An 18,964-nucleotide genomic window follows, 5' to 3' on the forward strand; every position below is an offset into this window, starting at 1 on the left:
TCAGCAGAACCCTGCAGGTAGGTATTCTTTAACCACCTCGGGCAGCACCTCTGGCCGGATGGCGGAGCTTTGCACGGCTCTGTGCTGTCGAGCACGGGAGCGGAGCTGCCCCCAAACCGGGTCGAGCCTCCGCTCCCCTTCCAGCAGCGCCCACGCTCCTTTCACTCCGCATTCCAGCGCGGCTTTCCGCGCCCCGAGCAGCCCTAGGTGCGTCCCCAGGACTCCGGGGACGGCGTACCGGGGGCAGCAGCGACACGGGAGGACACGGGAGGACACGGGACTAGCGGGGAGCCCGGGGGCGCTGCCCGCACTCCGGCCGGGGCGGGGCGGGGGCGCGGCTGAGCTCGGCGCAGGGAGCGGCGCGGTCCCGGCTCCGCCTCTGCTCCTGCCCCTCCTGGACGGGACGGGGCGGCCCCGGGCAGCAGTGTGCGGCGGCGGGAGCTTTCCTTGTCCTCCTCCTCCTCCTGCGCGTCAGCCCCGCTGCCGGCTCCCCGCGGCGGCTATGCGCTGCCGGGACCGCCCGGCCGAGCGGCGCTGAGGGGGCGGGCGGACAAAGGCTGCGGGCTGGTGCCGGCGCTGGGGCGCGATGGAGCGGCGCGGCGGCTGAGGCGGCTCGGTGGGGCGAGCCGTGCCGGGCCGGGCCGGGCCGGACGAGAGCGGCACATGGTGCGCGGCTGGTGCCCGGCGCTGCGCACCCGCGGGCGGGCCGAGGGGCCACCATGGACAACTTCTTGGCGGAGGTGAGCGCGGGCCGGTGGGATCCTCCTCCTTCTCCAACGTGGAGTCGCTTTTGTGGGGCAGGATACCGGCAGGAAAGCGGCGGCAGGCTCACGGAAAGTGTTCGTTCCCTCGAGTAGTTCGGTTTGCAGGGTGTTCACAGGAGCAGCGCCCGGGGAGCGGGAGGCAGGCGGAGAGGGAGGGAGGAAGTGAGGGAGCTGCGCCCCCCGAATTCCCGGCCTCTGTGGCTGTGGTCGGGGCGGAACTCGGAGCCGCCGGGCTGGAGCGGTGCTGCGGCGGGCTGTCCGCAGCCGGGCGGGCGCTCGGCGCTAACCGGGGCTCATTGGAGGCTGCGGTGCCCGGCTTTGCCCCCAGCCCCGCGCCCAGCGGCGGACCCTGCCCCGCTGCCTGCTGCCTCCGAAACCGTGGCGGGGTGGGAGGGAAGGGGGAGTCCCTCCTCGGGGGGCTCCCTGTGTGAAAGCCGGGAGCGCGCTTTGTCCGCCCTGCACGGGCAGCACGAGAGGCTTCAAACGATGGAGGTTTCAGAGGCAGGGCTGCCGCTGGGCTCCCTTTTTTAGAGGTTTGTTTGTTGGGTGTATGTTATTAACTACAGACGAAATCTTTTATACGAAGTGCAACGGCTGAAGTCCTGAAAGTCCTTTGAGCTTTACCGTGGTTTTGTGGAACTTGACAACTTCAGTATGTCGGGTGAGGAAACCAAATCGAAGGTGCTTTGACTCACGATATTTGATGAAACTCGGACCCTGGGTCCTCTTCTGGTCCAAGCTAGCTGATTTCTGTACAACGATATTTTAATGGATCAGTTTATCCCGCCTGGTGTCGACACAGCCTTATGAACATAGAGTGCGCAGGATCAGTGTCTTCTCTGTGTGTATTGTGCCTGTAGTTTGCTGGCAAAGCCCGTGACTGGGTTCTGACTTCTGGTGACTGCCTGCACGCTTGCTTTAATTGCACCTCTAGCCGAAGCAGTTGCACTGTCAGGGTTGTAAATACAGGCCAGGCATCTGTTTTACAGGGCTGTGATTAATCTGCAAAACTGTCCTTTGCCCTCATGAAACAACGTCCCTCGTGTTCTTGGTGCTGCTGTTGATGCTTCCACAAGAAAAATAGGTGATCTGTTTACCGAAATAGTAATTAGTCAAATAAAAGAAGGTCATACACTTTATTGCTTGTTGGCTTTTCATTTGTTAGACAACAAAAGTTCTGTCAAGTGCAATAAGAAGGAAGAAATGCAGGATTAGCTTTGATGAAGTCTGAGTTAAGTAGTAATACTGCGCCTTTTTTTTTTTTTTTTCCTTCAGAGGATGTAGCCCTCACCTTTCAAAAGCTTGTAAGCCATGAGCAATATGGTAGTATTAACCTAGCCTTGCAAAATTAGTCTGAAGAGTCATTCGCCCCAATACAAAGTACTGCAGTGTGCCCTACATAAAGGTGAAGAAGAGTTTTCATGGTTTTGGCTCCCCTATTAGGCAAAATTATTTGCTCCAGGGAAAATACAAGTAAATTTTGCCAGTCTGTGTTAGTATTTCAGCATATATTTATGTTAATCTGTGGTTGCTTCATGTGGACTTTGATCTTTCTTAAGAACTTTGACTCCCTTTCAACATGTTGATATTACTTTAAAAGATCAGTAAATATAACACCTTGACTTTAATCTGCATCCAACGTCCCACCCACAAGTATAAACATTTTCCTTCCCTCGCTCTGGAGCAGAGCATATGTAAATGGAAAATAAGGGAGCATGAGGCACAATAGCAGAAATGCACTGACTCTGACCCAACTACCACAGAAGAATGTCTGTTGAAGGCACTGGATTGAGCCACTAGGTAATTTAATTTGCGTGAGGCAGACATCCTGCAGCTGCTCTTTACAAAAATATTTGCTGACTTATCTAAGGGAATTACTGTTCTCGTTAAAATAAGTTATAGTGTGAGGAAGAAGGAGGAAGCTGAATGAAAGGCACAGGTGAAAAGCCCAATGTGCTGTGCTCTCCCTTGTCAGCCATGTAAGCCTGCTGATATGACTATATTTTGGGAGAAAAGATGATAGGGGAAAGGGTAAATACTGGTACTTCAGAGGAGTAGTTTCTCAGCACTACCAATAAGCTCCTATTCACCACACTGGAGGCAGAAGTGTCTTCAGTCTGGCTGTTGCAGAAAATATTGTACAGCTTAAAGGTGTTAATAGGAAAAAGCCACAACCCTGCATTATTATTTCTCCCATATTTTCCGTAGTTAGATGCTAAATATAACATGCCTCAGAGTAGGGTGATGCTTACTGGAACCGAAGGAGGCAACTGAGTGAGACGCGTCCAGAGAGCAGGAGGTACATCGCATGGGAAGTACTCCTGTTGGGACTTGCTGCCTTAAGTGAGGTGTGGGATAATGCCTGGCTCCTGCCAATCATCTGATGCTGCCATCATTTGTGACTTAGCAGTTCTTTGACTTCTCCATCTTTCTGCCCAGTTTCCTTTCTTTACTCTTTCTTAGTATTCTTAGCTCTTACTGTTAAAGGACAACAAGTGGTTGTACTTGTCTCCTGGGAAGCCTTGATTTCCATCCCTGTCCCAATTTTCTAGCTCAACCAATTTAAAAAAAAAACCCACATGGCTCTAAGTAAAGAATTAGGCTAGAAAAGTTTGTCCTGTAACTTACTCCCCAACATGCTTTGTTTGCTGAAAGATATTAACATAATAACAAAGTTGCATTCTAAATACAGAGATGAAGTGTTTTCTGAGGCTGTTTTAAAGGCTGTTGATTGGTCTATGCTGCCTTACGGTCTTTGAAGGAAAGTTGGAGGTAGAATTTTTTAATTTTTTTTTGTTTGTTTGTTTTTGGAGTCATATTTGCTTATCTAAAGTATTAGAACCTATAGAAATCCTGTATGGGTATATGCAATAGAGCCATTTGGCTGCATTGCTTAAAACACCCTGAAAAAATTGTTCCCATATGTTTTACCATCAACCAAAGTACTCTCAAGGGAACAGGCTCCTGTGGTAGCTGAGGTCAGACTTTTTTCCAGAGAGAATGCATCCCTGCTAAAAGGGGATGTATGCCATGAGGGAAGGAAGAAAGTAATTTCCAAATGAGGCAAAAGACAAGGAGAGGGGAGCTCAAACTGCCTCTTCAGCATCTAAAGTTCCCAAGCAGGGCTTATCAGAGCAGCAGGGGAAGAGGATTCAGAAGTCAGGTTTATCTTCTTCCCCTTACGTGGTAGTTGCTTTGACCAATACATACAGGATGTTGCACTGAACAGTGGTTGATGTCCTTGTCGCAGAAGAAGTGTGGTATTTGTGTGTCACATTGCCTGGTCAGAAAAGTCAGAGGTTGGGAGAAACTTCTGTAGGTCATCTTGTCCAAACCTGTCCTCCAAGCTGGTGCTCAGCTCCTGGGGAGCTAACTTGCAGCATGGTGTGCATAGGGGTGGCTGCAGGGGTTGTTTGGATTTAGCTGTTGCCAGCCTTAAAGGATTCCCCCCACCCTTGCAACTGTGGAAACTGAGGAGAAGGGAGACAGGACACAACTGTGTGTCCTGCCTTCTGTGTAGCATGTCTGGGTAGATGATGTTGAAGGAGATCACTATAAAAGCATCACTATCATAGAGGTCCTGCTGATGTTTCTCCAACACAGCACAGGAGTTTATTTGGAACTGTGGGGTACCCTCCCTGTGTCCTTTGAGGCACAGCAGATACTCTGTGTCTACCGTGCTTTTATTTGTAGCACTACCACTGGTGCTTCAAGTTCAGGATGGTTTCCTTCATTTCTGCCCTTCACAATTGCACATACTTGCCTGTGTACCCTGTTTGAAGGAGAAGGCTCCCAGCTTGTATTCTGAGGGAGCAAGTGTTGAACCGCCTGGTGTGGGAAGGATAGGGGACAAAAATTTAGCTTCAGGAAGGTGTCAGTGGAGGTATGTGTTTGAATGTGGAAGCTCTTAATTCAGTTATGCAGCCTGCAGCAAGTTTTTCCTTGATGCTCCCTTGTTACAACATTTGGCAGATTGCAGCCTCACAGCACTGAGTCCTTTGAGGCCTCATCACCTCCTGCAGACAGATGGCTTTGGCACCACCAAGGTTATTCACTTAAAGAGAAAACCTGGTGATGCAAATAAATACTTGGATCTATATACATGGGTTCTGGCTGTGCTGTGCAGCACAGTGTATGCATTTGGGATGACCTTTAAAGTCTCCCCAGTTTTCATTTGTAAGTGTTTTGTTGATAACACATGCATGGGTCTGATGTTCCAGCTTTTGGTATTGGTATAAGCTGTGTAGCTTACATCAGCAAAGTCGTCCTTTAAACTGGTAGGGCACAGCCATCATCCCAGGAGTGATGGCATAAAGGTGTTTCTGGAGACCTTTTGAGCACCAATGCCATGCCAAGCAGAAATAGTGGCTCTTTTGGCTGTTGACATTGGCTGTGTTCTCTGAAGTTTCTGAGCTGTGACTTCTCATATTTAGGTTTTTTTGGAAGCTGATGATTGTTTTATCTACAGTTATTTTTAGGTTAATTAGAGAGCACTGTGTTTTGAATAGAAGATTCAAAGGGGGCTTAGCACTACCTTATCAAGTCAGAAAGATAAAGTTTTTTTTCAGTTTTTTCTCTCCAAGCTGGAAATCACATTCAGCTCATCAGTATCGTGTAATGGTTACTGCCCACCACAGATACTTCACATGTGCCTTTCATAAGACAAATTTGTACAACTGAAACATTGTCATCACTGGGCTGAAGCCTAGAAACCCCCCTGGCACTGAACACATTGTAAATTCACACAAGAATTCTCTTAAAGCTGCAAAATACATAGGTTTTGAAGTTGGCAATAGAGTGTCTACATTCTGCGGGGTCTGCCTGTGGGTTCTTTGGTATGTTCAGTCAGTCTCCAACCAAAGAAAAGCTGTGAAACCCACTATTACAGAAGACTTGGCTGCTTCTGAGTCTGGGGGTTTTTTACATTATGGTGATACCTCACTGAAATGTTAATTTTTTTTTTTCATCTTTTTCCTAATTGTAGTTTGTGTTAGCACTTTGTAAGCTATTTTTCTCTAACAAGATATTCTTCTTTATAGATGTTTTCATTTTGTGAGTAGTGTGTATGGGTGATATTGACGGTTGTGAATCTCTTTAGTTTTGTTTTTTTGTTTTGTTTTGTTGCAGAGCTGTCACACAGCCTGCTGGCTGGTAAAAGGGAATAGTGTTTGAAAGCATGGCTAGTCTCAACTTACTTTTGAGGCCAGGTGGTATGGGCATTTATCAGAAATATTCCTTTTTTTTTTTTTCCATGATTCTGTGATGGCAGGAGAGGACAACTTTGGGTGAGAGAGGGAAGTAAAAAGGAAGGGTAGCTTGAGCTTTCAGTGACATGGGGGGAGTTCAGTGCACTGGTCCCATGAGTAATCTGAGAAACCTTGCAACTTTTCAGTGCTCTTGTTGCCCCAGTGTGCCTCAAAAGATAGAAGGAAAAGTTTGGGGCCCGTTATCAATATTATGTATGGTTGTACCACGGTAGGCTCCCACTCTGGTGATTTCAGCTGAATCTTTGTCTTCAGCATGGTAATACCAATATAGTCTCATGAATATGTTTTTTAACTTTAGAAAATAGTGGAAAATAGCTGAAGAAAAGCTGATAGGTCCCTGGCTCTACGTGCTGGAGCACATGTGTGAATATCTATATACACTGTGCTAACCAGCCCCTAGCAAATGAATAATGTGTCTCCTTTTTTTTTTCTTTCAATATGGATTGTTTATATTGGTGATACTTTAAAAAAAAACTTCTAGCAAAAAAAAACCCCAAAAACTTCTTTTAGTGTCTCTTGGATGGGTGCAGATCCAGTGGAAGGTGCAGCAGCCTTCAGCCAGGAGCAGGAGCAGCAGTTCCACCCCTAGAGCATCCAGAGGGTTGACTGTAGTGCAGTGGCAGTTCTGAAGGGAAGCGTGTCCTCTGGGTAGTTTGATCTCACCAACCTTTTTGGCTGCAGGGTCAGTATTTTTCCTCAGTGAATCACCATCTTCACATGTGGTGAGAGCCAGGAACATAGTTTTGGGTGGAGTACGGGTAGAAGGGCAGGAGGTAAAAATCACTCTGAATTAAGACTTTTGCTGAGGCAGGGGAAAAAAAGAGTTATCAGCCTTAAGTCACTAATTGTGACAACTTTACAAATTTTGGGATGTGACCTCAAAACTTCCTAGACTGATTATGACTTCAGGCTTGTATCAGAGGGTCATGGCATAGGCGTTCTTGTTTCTCTTGGTTTTTCCTGATATTTATCATTATGTGACATTTTTAACCATTAGTGAGACATAAATGACTATGATTTGGTGTTGGGACCATACCTAATGGTAAATTACTGGGTTTAGGTATTATTGGTTCAAATTTTATATGGTGGCTTTTTCTTTTCTCTAATTATTTAGGATTTTCCAAGATGTCCCATGTTTGAAATGTGAGCATAACCCATTGGCTGTATTTACTGTAATGCAACTTTGTCCTGGACAGCCTCCGATTAAGAAAGATTAAGTGGATTATACTTTTCTTAAGAAGTCTGTTAAGTAGCTCAAACACTCCATTCTTATAAAAACAGAACTTTTCAAAGTTTGGTTCAGAATGGGAACTGATATTGACTATGCTCCAGATCTCTCTTGTGAAGTAAACTATATCCATGCTGAAGAATAAACTACAGCTTTGCTATGTGGAAAATATGAACATTATGTTGGGAAAATATGCTGGGAAATATTCATTAAGAGAGAAAAAATGTGTAAAAATTTCTTGTATTTCTAAATCTTCCTGCAAGAAGAAGGACGATGGTGGGAGAGAATATACTGTCCACTTCTAGACACATTTCTGCAAAGCCAGTGATAAATACTGTCATCTAAGGCAGGTTCAAATATCATTTATGCTTGGTCCTGATATCCTCAGCCAGGTCAGCCAATGTAAGGATGTCTGGCAAATATTATACCATGTCTTGTTCCATGGACATTGTGACTGGATGGACACTTTCTCATACCAGACCTGATTTATGGTATCAGACTTCCTTTTCTTTGAGAGTATATTGTCTTCATCTTGCAGCAAGCCTCGCTAGGTTTTTGACTTAATATTAAGCTAAGGTGAATGTTCAAGAAATCAGTGTTCTTGATTTCTTAGATAGATTAAATGTTTCTGTGATATTTTTGGTGAGTTTGGTTCTGATTTGTTCCAAATTAGGGAAGGAGGAAGAAGGAGAGGGTAGCTCAGCAGCAGATTTCAGGGACCAAGCTGTGCCTTCACATGGGATCCTGGCTGGTGGCATGCACAGGGTAAAGGGCTGTGTTGGGGGACTCAGGAAATAAAATATTAACTGCCCTTTGATGTATTAGTATTGCCTTTTCCTATATATTCTTGGGAAACTATTCATAATTCTTTATTATAGGTCAGTGATACAAGAGTGTGTTAATACAAGTCTTTTTTGTTTTGGAGAATGCCCTTAAGGGGGTTGCTGTAAGGACGCCTTAGCAGAGGAAAGTGTTTGGTTGTTGCTGTTTCCCCTGGGGGGCAAAAACTGTATTCACATTCTGAGCAGGCTTACCTGAGGGCATTTTTTCATGGCAAATCTGGCTTTATACTGGGATTAGCATTAAAAGTATTGAGGGTCTTCTGGGTTGTGTTCTCTGTTCTTAACTTCTTGGCATAGTAAATGCTGGCAGAGTGGCACCTTGCTGCCTAAGTCTGCTATCATGGGTTCAAAGTCAGAATTGATTGTGGTGCCTGTAGCACAACCTCAAGTAGAGACCTGAGGCTCAAGGGTTGCTGAATACCAGCTGTCAGCTGGAATTACAAAGCAGAGTACTACTTAAAGTTGTCATCAGAGTTAACACCCCAAATCCCTTGGCCCTCTTTCTCTTGCAGACTTCCAGAAGGCTTTAGAAAACTACTTTCGATTAACTTTCCAGCATCTGGAGAAAACATTTCTGTAGTTCTTGAAATGATTGTGAACTGTGAAAGTGGTGCTACTGGCAAAGCCTTGTGTGGTTTTAGTGTTGTGTGCTGCATGTGCCTGTTTATCTTGCTGAGAGAAGTGCAGGATTTCTCTGAAAGGTTCTTATGCCTTCTCTTTTGGATTCAGCCAAACTGGCCCTGAGTTTGGGGATGGGAGATAAAAGAAGTTTATTCCTTGTTTTATAAAAAATATTCATGTTTATAGCATAGTCGGATATGGATTATTTGTTCTTATTTTAGTTGCTGTTGTTTAGAGTGACATTAAAATGTTTTCTCAGATTAAGTTAAACATATTTGTTAAGAGAATGAGATTGTTTTTCTTATGAAGTTGTTTATCTTGAGGAGAAGTCAAATCCTTTTGTTTAATGTACGCATCTGATTACAGAGTGAGTGGACATCATTTCTATTTGACCATTTTAGTGGATCAAACCCAGCTTTGTGTCTCGGTTAGGTTATATTTTTATTTGCTTCAGAAAGGAGCCAAGCTGGCGGGACACGAATCACGTCAGGAGTCACACTGGAGTTCTCCTGGAGTTCACGTCAGGACGAGGAGTACATGCTCATTCTGTAGGTCAGACTTCTTGCTTTGCTGATCATCTTCTTGGATCTCTTCCCCTTATTAAATATAGACTGGGTTTGTGATTAGGGTTTATCCCCTCATTACAGCTTTCTGGTGATGGGTACAATGAATAGGTTTGTTTGGTGTGTCCAATCAATTAGTATATTCCCCAGAAGAAAATAAGAGCAGCATTTACAGCAGGGCTTTGAAGGGTGGCATTTCCTGCTGCCTTTCAGACCGTGTACCAGGAGGAGTGTCCCATGAAGTGCACCCTTTGTTCTTGAAACTCCAGTTGGATTCTGCCATGTGATACTTGATAAGCTATTTCAAGGTATAAATATACACAGCAAATCTATTATTACAGAAAATGTAATTTGTGCAGCAGCCCCTTTTTTCCTCTTTGCGATAACATTTCTAAGAATTTGCACATCAAATTTGAGAAGTTTTAACAGGTGGTAGATGGGATTTTGGCATTTTCACAGCACTAAAAGCAAAAGGCAGATTCTCTGTTTTGTGTTAGTTTTAAGAGTCTCTACTCCCAATTTCTGCTTCTATCACACTATTTCTGCCATCATTTTGCCTTGGTGATCCAATACTTTAAATTATTAGGACTCTGGTGCAGTCGTTAATACCCCAGATTTTTTTTGTACAGAAGCCCGTGAATAAACTTAATTGCAATGTGATGAAATAGTTGTATTAAACTTTTACTGTGTAGTTACACCTTTGTCAGTAGGGTACCTTTGTGCTATGCAGTTAAGGTGGAGATGCCACCTTACTTGTACTTGGTGGAGGACAGAAAGCAATATGGAAATCTGTGCATTTTCTTATGAGTGGTCCTTTGCTGGTGGCGTGTTCTCAGCAGTCCTTACTGAGTGAAAAAGGGGAACACTGAGTCTTAGAATCCTTTTCCTTCAGACAGGGATTCAGCAGTTACCGTGTTCCAGGTGCTTCTGGACTCAAGAAATAAAGGCTGTAATTCTGAATTTTGATTTCTTGAACTTGTGTGCCACTTACAAAAACACTTCCTTATATTGCTTGGAAATATTTGATTTGAAAAGTGCACAGTTGCTTTATGCAGTCAGAGGGGCCACAAGAGCTTTTCTGTTTTCCTGGGATTTTTTTCTTTTCCTGCTGGAAGGCGGCATCAGCAGTTTTGGTAAGCAATATGAGCTGTGACTGTCCAAGAGCACAGGGATGTGCCTCCCACTCTGCAGGTAGACATTAGGCAAGAAGAGTGGCTGCACATAAATCAGTGGCTAAATTGAAGGGACAAGAAAGGCAGCAAAGGCCCAGACACCTTCAGCAACAGATCATGGGTCACACTGCTGCTGGGATGGCCCCAGGGACTCCTGGGGGTTGAAGGAGAGAAGCTAGCATAAGGCTCTGAGCAGGAGCAAATACTTTAGTAGGATGGCTCCTCCAAGGGGGCATCTTGTTGGATACAATATCTCATAGCTACCACTTTAAAATGCATGAATTAAGCTTTTTTTTTTTTTGCTTTGTAGTTCCTTTCAAATTTGTAGAATAATCTTCTGTTGCTGTCCTCTAACTAGGAGTTTTCCTAGCTGTAGGTTTTGAGTGTGTGTTTGCTGGTTGGGTCTTTGGCATTATAGAACCATTGAATATCTTAAACTGGAAGAGATCTGCAAGAATCATTGAAGTCCAGCTCCTGGCCCTGCACAAGACACCCCAAGAATCACACCATGTGCCTGAAAGCGTTGTCCAAATGCTTCTTGATCTGTGTCAAGCTTGGTGCTGTGAACATTTCCCTGGGGAGCCTGTTCTAATGCCCAGTAACCCTCTGGGTGAAGAACTTCTTCCTGATATCCAACCTAGACTTCCCCTGACACAGTTCCATGTCATTCCCTCGGATCCTGTCACTGGGCACCAGAGAGAAGAGTCTTCCCCTCTGCTTTCCCTCAGAAGGAAGTTGTAGACAGTGATGAGGTCTCCCTTTACTCTCCTCTTATCCAGGCTGAACAGACCAAGTTACCTCAGCTTGTACAGCTTCCCTCATATGGCTTCCTCTCCAGATTCTTCACCATCTTTGTGGACCTCCTTTGGATGCTTCTTGATGGCTTTATACCTTTCTTATATTGTGGCACTCAAAACTGCACACAGGACTCAAGATTCAGGCTGCCCCAGCTCAGAGCAGAGCAGGACAATCCCCTCCCTTGCCTGGCTGGCCATGCTGTGCCTGATGCCCCCCAGGACATGGGCATCCTCCTGACTGCCAGGGCACTACTGGCTCATATCCAGCTTTCCATCAACCAAGGCCCCCAGGTCCCTTCCCACACTGCTGCTCTCCAGCATCTCATTCCCCAGTCTGCACATACATTCAGGGCTGCCCCATCCCAGGTGCAGAATCCACCACTATAGCTTGTTGAACTTCATATGGTTGGTGATTACCCAGCCTCTGATTTCTCTAGGTCTCTCTGCAGGGCCTCTCTTCCTGTGAGAGAGTCAACAACTCCTTCCATTATAACGCCAAACTTTTGGAAAGCCTTGCATTTTATAGTAGTCTTTTTTAATATCTTTTTTTTTTAGTGATATTGGGGAATGAATGATGTGCTTCTAGATAGTTTGGTATAGGCATATTGGAGAAATCTGTGTTTTTTTCTAAAGAAAGCTGCTGTAACATGTTGAAAAAAATAGTACTTTGGCATTTGTTAGTAGTCCTTCATGGGTGGCAGAAATTATTGTAATAAAATCTTCTCTTTGCAGTTTTATTGATGCTGAAGTTCCTACTTTTTGTTTCTGTGTGATCATCTTTTCCACTCATTTTGTTCCAGACACTCTGCCAGTGGAACTAATAGTCAGCAAGTGTCTCTTTCTCTCCAGAAGCCCCGTTGTGGTATTACCACTTGTTTTTCAGGAAAGAGCTGGATTTTTATCAGATCTTTGTAAATGTTAGAAAAGAGAAAAATTTCAAGAGTTCTCTATCACTTGGCAAGTGCTTTGCTGCTGAGGCTGCTGGAGATAGTCTGTACCTGAGACCATTGGGATGTTTGCTCTTTACATCTTCACTTGTGGAAGAGTCTGAGACCACCGGCAAGTAAGGATACTCTTTGTGTGTGCTTTGAAAAAGAAAAGGTTGTGTCAGTAAGCTCAAAGGTATGAGGTGCTGGTTCCTTTGTGGGTGTGTATATTTATTTAACTTGCTGATATTTTATTGTACTCCAGCCACGATGCTGTGCTGTTCCTTCCTTTCCCTGTGTACTAATTAAGAGGAAAGGCGTGGGGGAAGAGAATCTAAACAGGATATTTGTGCCTTCTGTTAACCTGTTGTTTCTTGGTAATGCTGATGTTACCTATGATTATTGTATATTGCATGTATTATTTTCCATTTCTTAAATTTAAGTAAATTATTTGCACAGCTGCTGTGACTGCACAGGAGGAAATGTATGGCAAAGAACTGCTTCAAGGTTATTTAGAAGCAAAAAAATTTTATTAGTTTGTGTATCTTTTCCCTCTTTCTGACTTTTGTAGTTGGAATTAACTGAAGCAGTAAAAAAAAAAAAGGTGTTTGTTTGTTTTTTTTTTTCTCAGTGACCTGGGAAGCTTGTTCACAGCTCAAAAGCCATACTGAGCAAGAATAACATAAATGTCTGAATTGCTGAAAGCTTAAATTCCCTGATGGAAAGGTGGTTTGTTGAGGAGAAAAAATAAGGTCTGAAATAGTAGCCATTAGTGGCTATAAATAAAGTTACTCATTTAGGCCCTCTGACAGATAAAAGACAGAAGTCGTTCCAGTTTTTCATCTTTACCGTGTGGTAAAAAGTAAGGTATGTCATGCCCTGCCGTTTTTTAGATGGCTTTAAAAATAGCTCCACTTGGGCTGTTTTCTGCTCAAAGAAAGCTTTTCAAATGTACTTGGATAAGTGACGAAAGCTGTTTGGCCCCAGTATGAAATAAATACATGTGTTTATGAATCATTTCACTTCTAATAAGTTTTATTCCCTGCAGTGCAGTGTCTGTTCAGTTGGTACATTTACAGTTCTGATAAAACTCTGAATTTTGTTTTTAACCCATCTCTGTGATCATGTGAGCAATATGGAAATGATGTAGGGAGTAGCTAATGTGTAGCCATGGGTCCATTGGTCTTGTCTCATGAAAAAAAAAACATGGTTTGCAACCTCATGAAGGAGCAGACTGATTTTCTCCCTTGGCGACACCAGCGAGTGAGGAGGATGCAACAAATCAGCCTGAAGTAGCAATGCACTGAGACTGCCCTGGGGACCCTGGCATTGTCTTGAAGACTCCAGGGGCTCCCTGCTGGGTTTGGGAACCACTTCAGACAGACGGCTGGTTTTCCTAGGCTCCAGGTGTTGGGATTAACCTTATTTAGAAGGGCACCAAGTACAGTCTGGGTCTTTCTGTGTCTTTATTGCACTGTGTACAGTGCTGAAACCACAAATTACACTTTCAGTTTAAAAGTCTTTGTTTAAGAAGCAAGTCCCTTCTATGCTTAGCTGTATTTTCGCCCAATTAAGTGACGGGTTCTGGGGTTTGCCTGAATAGCTGAGTAATAATTAACCTCTCTTTGACTTAGTGGTGCAGAACTAGAACGTTCGTCTTCAGAGCTAGATTTCTTCTGCCTTGCTGACTTAGCAGTGACACGTGTCATGTTCTCTTTCCCCTTTAATACCAAGTGTGTTTGTGGACATGTTACATTTGTTGGGCTTCTTTGGAAAATAATAATAAAGATGCAGTGCTCTTGGGCTTTTTCTGAGTCCATAGCTTAGCACTGAGTGTCCTAATTGTTGTGACTCCCAGGTCCCTGTGTGCATTTTGCCCAGCAGCTCTTCCAAGGCTGATGGGGCTGTTATAAAGGTCGCTCCTGAGCCACGGGGGATGCAGGTGAGCAAACTGTTCCCAGTTAGTGAGTTTTGCTTCTCTTATCAGCAGATGTTGGCAGTTCCCAAACAAGTGGCTGCAATAGTGGTTTCTGACTGGGCAGGAGCAGGAAGTTGCTGGATAAGCAAAGGCTTGTTGGTGGGTAGGTTTAAAGGCACAGAAGAGTTTTAGGGTTTTGGTGATCTATAGCTAAGCTATGTGATCATGTCTAAAGATAATAAACCCAAAACAAGCAGTGGGAGTTAGTGTTGAGGCTTGGGTTTCTAAAATTTGGCGCCTTGACCTGCGTTGTACCAGGTTGTGTAATTTTTTCCATGGAAATTTAGCTCCTGATGTTATTCTACTTAAAATAAGTAAAGACATGGTAATCCCAGGATGAATATTGGGCACAGTTCCACCTGAGTAAGATCAGAGTTATAATATGTTTAAAATTAAGCATTTTCTGAAATATCTCCTATTTTTCATTTCTAGCGGAGTGCAAGTCAGCTTGGCTTCTTGCACATCACCATCCAAGCCTGCTGTGGGGAAACATGTCCCTAAGTGTGACAGGGAAGGTTGAACTAGATGATCTTTAAAGGTCCCTTCCAGCATAAAGCAGTCTGTGACTCTGAACGCTGCATCTATCGGGACTCGAGAAATTCCCAAAAATCCACTTAACAGTAACCAGGAAAAAATTATTAAAATCCAGGAGGTAACTACTGCTGATCTTGGTACAGGTTATACTGAAGTAGCAGTGACCATGGTGCAAGCACAGCATCTGCAAATCTGCTGTCACTGCAGTGCACACTGAAGGGCCCCTCTGCATTGCTGCTGTAGCTCCCAGGTGGGCAGCAGCGGGAGGCACAGCCCAGCATGGCCTCCGCAGCCATGTCCATCCTGTCAGGGGCAAGGGCAGGGAAGCCTCTGCCACAATCATGTCTCTGTGCTCTTCACACAGATGTGGCTTTGTTAGCAGATTACTTCTCTAACTTGCCACTGCTTTTTAACCCATCTCAGGATCATTGTTACATTGATTTGTACATTGACCATAGAGCTGCTTTTATTACAGACATGTCCTTGGAAAGACAGAAATCCATTTTTTATTTCTACTTAATTTATTTTAATGAAGCCACTAAGCTGTCTCCTTACAGAACGTGGCATGTATTGAGGGAAGAGTATTTACCCCTGGTACCTTTTGTAGAGAAGATGTTCAAAACTGACCCACAAGATCCACAGGAGATTTGTTTTGGTTTTTAGGAAACTGTCCTTAAGAGACTACTGTATTTGAAAGACTGCTGCTATATTGGCACACAGTAGGCGAAGGTCAGTGATGGTTCCTTTAAATTATTGGAAAGGAAGGAGAGCAGTGTATGAAGTTGAGAGTAAAGGAGCAGGTGCCATATTCTTCCTACCTCTGCCAATGCAACAGAATCGCCTCAGGGCTGGATAGGGGTAATTACACATTAGCCTTTGTCTTTCAGGCACCAGATGGTATCATGAGAGCTGCTGTTAGGAACAGAAAGTCCCAAGCTGGTGGTGTAGGAAACAGACTTAAAGAAGAATTGCACATTGCTCTGTCCTCTAAATGAACAGGAAGAAGTTACATGTGACATTATACATCATTGTGCAAAGCAGTAACTGTATTTTACAGGGCAAGCAGTGCTCCACACCTGTGGCACATCACGGCCCGTGTTACTCATGCAGCTGCCTCAGGAACAGCGGGTGTGGATGTGTGTGTGTGCACTCGGGGTGATCCATCACCAGCCCATGCTCAGTCTTGAGTATTCAAGAGTCAACTTGCTGGGGAAAATTTCTGCTGGAAGCTTTTTATTTTGCAAGAGAAGAACCATGGCATGATTCACACCATTTATTTCTGTAAATATAACCATAAATAATTTTTCAACAAAAAATAAATGGATACAGTTTTATCTGAGGGAAAGACTTGTACAGCATACTAGGCTAAAAAACCCCAAACAAGCTTCTTGCAAGTTGACTGAAATGGTGTATTACCTTTGGAAGCTGGATATGTTTGAGGTGGGTCTTAATGTCATCTGGAGGAATAAAAATGGAGCAAGTGTCGGTTCATAGTAGCTATGGCCCTAGATTCATGCTGTAGTTCTCCTGTACAAATGGGATCTTGCTTATGTGAACATGAGGTGTGGATTTAACCTCCATAACATCATGAAACCATGTGTGTATCTGAAAATATACACAGAAGTTCTGAAGGTCACATTTGTGTATAAAAAAATGCTCTTGTGTCTCTCTGAAGATGAAAGGGAGCTGAAAACATGACCAAAACAATGTCTCGTCAGTGCTCTCTTCAAAAGATCTATGTTCAGTGATAAACACACTGCCAGAATTGAGCTGTGCTCATCTTACGAGTAAGCAGCTAGATTTATGATAAAATTATAGTAATTTATTCAAAATAAAGACAAGTTGGTACTTGGAACAACAGTGAAATTGTAGGAAGAGTGGCTCACAAGCAATGTGGGGAAGCGACTGTCATGGAATTTGAATGATTTAAACTGCGTTGCTGCACGTGCCAAAGTGCTGCAGCCCTCAACAAAAGCTTCACTCTGCTTTTGTCATGATTGTCCAGTTACCACAGCATTTTCCCTTTCTAATATGTTTTTCCCTTTCCCTGGGTGGAGAGGTGTAGTGTATAAATAAGGCTCTTGCCCTCCCTGGGAGTTTGCACTCATGCAAATAAAACCAGATCTGCTGCCTGTGCTAAGCATGGGGCCAAGTTCTGGGTAACTTGCTTGGAGGAGGAGCAGCAAGCACATAGTCCCTGCGGCTTGCAATATTTTCCACTGCACACATGAAAATGGTATGGAGCTCTGAAGAATCAAAATTAATTTCCTTAGAGGTGAGGAAATCTCTGTTCCTGCCTGCAGAATGAAGTATTTCATATGCTGCATGGTGGATTAGAGGTAGAATGTGCGGTAAGCAGAAAGTTATTGCTCCACTTTGAGATGATGATTTATGACTTCTTTGAAAAGAAAATTGGTTATTTTTAAAGCCAAGTCTTTTTGACCAGCCAAGTAAAAGCTTGCAGGAAGCTAATACAGAGGTGGCAGTGTAAGAACGCATTGCTACTGCAACATCTATTTGGAGTAAAGCCTAAGCAGCTTTTCGTGTTTCCTTCTTCCTAGAGCTCAGGGGTGCTGAAGAGTGACCAGCTTGAGCAAAACAGTCTTGTGAGGCTGGGTGTTTTGGTAATCACAAGCAAGATGCTTCTCAGTTGTTTTGCCTCTGAGATTAGTGATAGCAGACTGCTGTATTTGTTTCTTGAAGAGTAAAAAGACAATTTTGGCTAAAGCAGTATGAATAATTAGTAACATGCTTGAAAACATTCACTTTTTCTTGAAATTACATTTCTGAAAGTAATTCAGTGGAGATGAGTACCCCTCTGGGTGACCAAGTTGGAGCATTTTTCCCAGAGGAGGTCTGGGCTGAAGAAGCAATCATTCATTCTTCGGTTTGTGTCACATTCATATCAGCTGAAATGAAGCACGTGCTCTTTCTGACTAAGGAGGTTTTCCTGAATCCTCTTCTGTTCTACACTAATTAGCCAAAAATGCTTCTCTTTGCACAATTCCACGCTTCAGCATTTGTGGGAAAGTTTGTCTTTAGGTCATTTTATTTTATCTAAGTGTTCTTAAAAAGTCCCAACAAAACAAGACAAAAACTACCACCTGAACAGAACAAATAGCTGTTGATTTTTTTGGGTTTTTTTTTTGTTTTGTTTTGTTTTTTTTTTTATTGACAGCACAGTGATATAAGGAGTGACTTTATTATTAGCATGAAAAGTAGTAACATATACTGGCTGGGTATAGGCAGAGGAAGGCATTTATATTTGTTTATACTTGCATTCTTTTGTACCATAAAAATCTGATTATAAGCACGTACAATTAAATATGTTTTTATAGCACTGTGTGAAGCAGCCATGGAAAATTCCTAGTTTGAGCTTCTGCAGGCCTGCTATGAAGTCCATTTTCTTTGTGTTTTGTTTACTTCTGCTTTTAGGGCTTTGGGTTTGTTTGTTTGTGGGGTTTTCTGTTTTGTTTTGTTTTTTAATTTTTGTTTTTAGTTTAAGAATAAGCACCTCTCTGGGCAGGGAAGAATCAGTAATGCTGCATTTTGAGTGCTGCATTTGCTTTTTAATGTAGGCATACTGATGGTTTGACTTGAAGTTATTGTGCAGTCATCTTCTTTATAGACAATTTAAAGCATCATCCTTGTGATGGAAGGCTTGCAAAGCCCTCCCAGGTCTGACAGACTGGGGAACTGCACCACTCTGTGGGGAGTAGGTGTTTATAGAATTGTCTGGGCTGACATTTACAGAGGAGTTGGTTGATGTAATTCATTGCAAAGTAAAATGAATTTCCATGTAAGCATTCATGCTGCTGAGTAGACACACTTTCAGAGGTAACTGAAGGGAAAAGGCAAGGTTTTTACCCTGGGTTTTAGGGTCAATGAGGGTTGCTTGTGAGAACCTGCTGTCCAGTGTGTTGACTCATAGCTTCCAGCATACCTTTTGTGTGGCAGGGTGAGGGAGGAAGCTGGGAGATGCAGAGCAGGGATGTGTAAATCTACTGGAACAGCTACCTTGTAGGAGAAAACTATGCTTTTGTCACACTTAAAGTTGCTTTATGATCTGTGTGTGTTGTCTATCTGTTAACAGCAGTGTCTCTACAAATACCTGTAAAGAGGTGGTAGCTGGGTGGGGTTGTCTCTCCGCACAAGTAACAAATGGTGAGACAAGAATTCTTGCACCAGGGACTGTCTAGATTGGATATGAGCAAAAATTTTTTGTCAAGAGTGTTGTCGCGTTTTGGATCAGGATGCCAAGGGAAGTGATGG

General features: G+C 43.7%; 1 protein-coding gene across 1 annotated transcript in view; it reads left to right on the plus strand.

Moving 5' to 3' along the window:
* Positions 1-455: 455 nt before the first annotated feature.
* MYO10 (myosin X) overlaps positions 456-18,964 on the plus strand; it is a 159,351-nt gene continuing 140,842 nt past the window's right edge. The window contains exon 1 of the mRNA XM_058831435.1: positions 456-740. Within this exon, the coding sequence (XP_058687418.1) occupies positions 720-740 (21 nt within the window). The 5' untranslated portion in view covers positions 456-719. The remainder of the gene's footprint in view (positions 741-18,964) is intronic.

This window comes from Poecile atricapillus, chromosome 2, assembly GCF_030490865.1.
Source record: "Poecile atricapillus isolate bPoeAtr1 chromosome 2, bPoeAtr1.hap1, whole genome shotgun sequence".
Lineage (NCBI taxonomy): Eukaryota > Metazoa > Chordata > Aves > Passeriformes > Paridae > Poecile > Poecile atricapillus.